We start from the raw sequence: 5000 nt of genomic DNA, 5'->3' as shown, positions 1-5000 counted from the left end.
TCCTCTGCTATTCATGAGCGACCCTCTCATCCGTAGCTGGCAACCCCTGCTCTAGGATATTGTCACTGTCCCTTTCCTCTGCTATTCATGAGCGACCTTTTAAACCTTTAAACATATCCTTCTCATCCGTAGCTTGGAACCTCTACTCTAGGATATTGTCACTGCCCCTTTCCTCTGCTATTCATGAGCGACCCTCTCATCCGTAGCTGGCAACCCCTGCTCTAGGATATTGTCACTGTCCCTTTCCTCTGCTATTCATGAGCGACCTTTTAAACCTTTAAACATATCCCTCTCCTTCTCCTCCGCAGGCTGTGATCTGTGCCGTATGACTCGGCGCAAGCTCCAGAGAATCGCCGGAAGAAAAGGAGGTCGGGTGCTGGCCGAACACCTCGACTTCTGCCTTCAGCGGTTCGGGGCGTCGCTTCCGATTCACGATCCGAACGATGACGATACGAAATCTGATGACGATGAAGACTCCGATGATGATGATGACAGTAAGTTGTTGTTGTTGTTTTTTTTTTCTCAGGGTTATAATGATCTTGGTTTTGTTTTTGTTTTATTGCCTTTGCCAACATCGTTGCGACGGTTATGTTTTGATAGGCATTGTGTGTGTGTGTTTTTGTGATTCGCATAACTCAAAAAACTATTTGACCGAATCTCTTGAAATTTGGTGTGATGATTGGCCATGATCAAAGGACGATATGATTAGATTTTTGGAGTGATTGGGTTAAAAGTCAAGGCCAAGTTCACGAAAAGGTTAAAAACGAATCACAAAACTCAAAAACTATTTGACCGAATCTCGTGAAATTTGGTGGGATGATTGGCCATAATCCAAGGACATTTTGATTAGATTTTCGGAGTGAATGGGTCAAAAGATCAAGGCTCTGAAAAGGTAAAAAGGTCTTTTTGCTATATCGTGGTCAATTTATATCCGATTTGCATGAAGTTAGTGCCAAAATATGCATAATTTTTATTTTATTAGTGTGCAGCTTTTATTTCAGGGTTGTAATATATATGTCACTATTGAGGTTTTTTAAAATTGTGTTGTGGTTCACTTCTCAATTCAGTGTTTGTGGGTTTATTTATTATCTTCGCTTTCTTTTTCTTTTTATGTAGATATTATTTCAGGGTTATGAGAAATATTCCAGCGTTGTTATTCAATGTTTTTGTTGTTGTTTGTGTTGTGGTTCTCGTCCCTATTCTGTGTGTTGTTGTTTGTTGGTTTATTTGTTCTTGATTTTAGCTTATTTAGCTGATAAGTACCCTGTCAATTGCCTGATTTCAGTGAAGATATTGAAGGAGAACTATTTTAATTATTTTTAACTTGAATGCCAGTCATGTTTTGATAAGTTTATTATTATTATTATTTTATTATTATAATTATTATTATTATTATTATTAGTATCATTATTATTGTTGTTGCTATTATTATTATTATTATTATTATTACAAGCTAAATTATAACCCTAATTGGAAAAACAAGATGGTACAAGCCCAAGGGCTCCAACAAGGAAAAAATAGCCCAACGAGGAAAGGAAATAAACTACAAGAGCAATAATAAACAATCAAATTAGTAGTCTAAGTTACTGGATTTTATATCAGAAAAAGAAAATGACAAAATTAATTCGTATGGATTGTAAGAGCAAAAGTTAAGTATCCCCACAGAACTGGAACTTAGTTAAATGAAAGTTAATGTCTTTTCATGTTTAATGTAGTACCATATATATATATATATATATATATATATATATATATATATATATATATACATATATATATATATATATACATATATATATACATATATATATATTCTCTCTCTCTCTCTCTCTCTCTCTCTCTCTCTCTCTCTCTCTCTCTCTCTCTCTCTCTCTCTCTCTCTCTCTCTCTCTCAACCTGTTAGCACTCTCCAGTATAACAGTAATTGAAGAACAAAAGAGAAATATCAATCACAACCATAAAATCACCCTAAAATTATAGACATCCATAATTACAAGTTATTTACATCTGATTTTGCTTAAGAAAATAAGACAAAATCAATCGGAAAAATCATAAAGAAATAATAATAAGAATCAATCAGAAAAACTATATAAAAATAAATAATAATAAGAATCAATCAGAAAAACCATAAAAAAAAGAAATAATAATAAGAATCCATCAGAAAAAGCATAAAAAAGAGGAAACAATAAATAAAAAACAATCGGAAAAACCATAAAAAAGAAGAAATAATAATAAGAATCAATCTGAAGAACCTTAAAAAAGGAGAAATAATAAGAATAATCAATCAGAAAAACCATAAAAAAAGGAAATGATAATAAGAATCAATTAGAAAAAGCATAAAGATAAAGAAATAATAAGAAATAATACGAATAATCAATTAGGAAACCCATAAAAAATAAGAAGAAATAATAATAAGAATCAATCAGAAAAAGCATAAAGATAATGAAATAATAAGAAATAATACGAATAATCTGTCAGAAAAACCATAAAAAAGAGGAAATAATAAGAAAAATCAATTAGAAAAAGCATAAAGATAAAGAAATAATAAGAAATAATACGAATAATCAATCAGAAAAACTATAAATAAAGAAATAATAATAAGAATCAATCAGAAAAAGCTTAAAAACGGATAAATGACCGGAAAAATTAGACAGGAGAGGATGAGGAAGTATGGACAAAAGTAATTTCATGCTAACGTCTCTCTTTCATTGTCTGGCGAGGAACTGGGATACGTGTAAAATAGTGCCTCAGTCGTTTAGATAAGGAGGGAATCAATTAAGGGCCTCCCTCCCTCCTTACCTCCCTCCCTCCCTACATCTCTCCCTCTCATCTTATTCTTGTTTTTCCCGTCTTCCCTCTCGGTATCTCTCACGCTGTTGTTTTTTGTTTTTTCTTCTCTCCTTCATTGTTACTTTAACTGTTTTGTCTGTTCTTCTTTTGTTTGTTTTTGGGTAACTGGTTCGTCTGGAGGTTATTTATTCTGATGTGTGCATTTCGAATTGCAGAGATCTGCATGCTACTCGTGCATATTTGTGCATTCATTTATGTGTGTGTATATATATATATATATATATATATATATATATAATATATATATATATATATATATATATGATTATATAACTATGTGTATATATATATATATGTATATATATATATATATGTATATATATATATATGTATATATATATATATATATATATATGTATGTATGTATGTATATATATACATACCTACATATGTATATATACACATGCATACACATATACATATATATCTATGGATATATATACATATATATATACATATATATATATATATATATATATATATATATATATATATATATATATACATATATATGCATATATATATGTGTGTATGTGTATATACATTATATATATACAGTATATATATATATATATATATATATATATATATATATATATATACACACATTCCTGTTACTTCATTAACGCAATATCTTCTTAATGCTCGCTCTCTTCACTGATCTCATTCTTTTATTGCTCATAATCAAAAGCTATATTTCACACCCTTTTAGACACATTTTTTCACATGCGCTCCCCAAGCATTTAATTTCTACAGTTTGTAAGTCTTCTTTTCGAATAATGTATAAGTTTTCGATAGCTCCCCATTGCTGTCATTAAGAGGGCTTATTGAACAGCATCTTCATTCATCCCAGATTTGCATTCCCAGACGGCAGTCTGTTATAGAATTTTTTTTTTTTTTTTTTTTTTTTTTTTTTTTTTTTTTTTTTTAGCACACCTGTGATTACTTCTTCAGCCAAATCCTGCATTATAATGAATTAATGCTCGAGTTCTTCACGTTATGAATGTTAATTTTATCACTTCACCTTGGATTCGTTTTGATATCATGGAATTACTCCTACTAACATTAACGTTAACTCCGATAAATTTTTGAAGTATTGAGTTTTGATACTTTTAATTGTTACAAAACTGAATATTTTACCGAATTTTTTTAGCTCCTGGAATGAAATGGATACTCATTATGGTTTTAATATTTTGTAAGCAACAAGGAGGGGTAGGATCACCTTGAGAGTACGTATTCACTTGGATCTATCCATATCCATGTATCTGTTCTTTAGATATTGACATATTCATAAACACTGTCTCCTCCCAACTTCAAAAGCGGCTGTCTTTTCAAAGTCCCATGCTTTTTGGGGCATGAGAAAATTACAGGGTTGCCACCTTGACAGACCCTTTAAATTCTTTCACAAGTCTCTGCAATTTCTATATACTGTTCCCAGTCAAGACTGCATCATCTGGGTAAACCTGTAATATTCTCTCAACGAACAAATTTCGCAAGCTTCTGCAGTTTCTTTATACTGTTTCTAGTAAAGTCTTTATTATCTGGGTAAATCTGAAAGTCTCTTTTTAACGAACACTCTTTCACAAGTCCCTGCAATTTCTTTATTATGTCACCAGTCTGTCATGCATTGTCTTGGTAATTCTGAAAAGATTCTCTCAACGAACAAACTTTCACAAGCTTCTGCAATTTCTATATAGTGTCACCAGTCAGTTATGCATTCTCTTGAAATGTATAGAAAGATTCTCTTAACAAGCAATCTGTCACAAGTCTCTGCAATTTCTATATACTGCCACCAGACAGTTCTACATTATCTAAATAAATTAGCAAAGACTCTTGACTAACAAACATTTGCTAACATCTGCTCTACTTGACTACTTTCTGATCACTCCCTTTAAGTACAGATGGAAACAGTGGTATATAAAAAAAGTCACTAACTTTTACACCTAACTTATTACTCTCCTGTCTTTGTAAGATTCACGTTATTTATGCCAAAGTTAATTACCACGAACATGTTCTCAGCATTTGAGTGTTGCATGAATATTAGAGCATTTCTAGAATAGTTACACACAGTATTTAATCTTTACTATTAAACTCTTCTCCTAGCTTCTCACACAAACTGTTTTTCCTGTTTATATATATATATATATATA

At 31.2% G+C, this 5000-nt stretch overlaps 1 protein-coding gene across 1 annotated transcript in view; it reads left to right on the top strand.

The window, feature by feature from the left end:
• LOC137617341 (uncharacterized) overlaps positions 1–5000 on the top strand; it is a 140669-nt gene that overhangs the window by 95581 nt on the left and 40088 nt on the right. The window contains exon 3 of the mRNA XM_068347364.1: positions 309–494. Within this exon, the coding sequence (XP_068203465.1) occupies positions 309–494 (186 nt within the window). The remainder of the gene's footprint in view (positions 1–308; positions 495–5000) is intronic.

The sequence above is a fragment of the Palaemon carinicauda genome, chromosome 23 (assembly GCF_036898095.1).
Source record: "Palaemon carinicauda isolate YSFRI2023 chromosome 23, ASM3689809v2, whole genome shotgun sequence".
In the NCBI taxonomy this organism is placed as follows: domain Eukaryota; kingdom Metazoa; phylum Arthropoda; class Malacostraca; order Decapoda; family Palaemonidae; genus Palaemon; species Palaemon carinicauda.
Note: the sequence above shows the minus strand (reverse complement) of the source record. Positions and strands in the feature narration are given on the sequence as shown.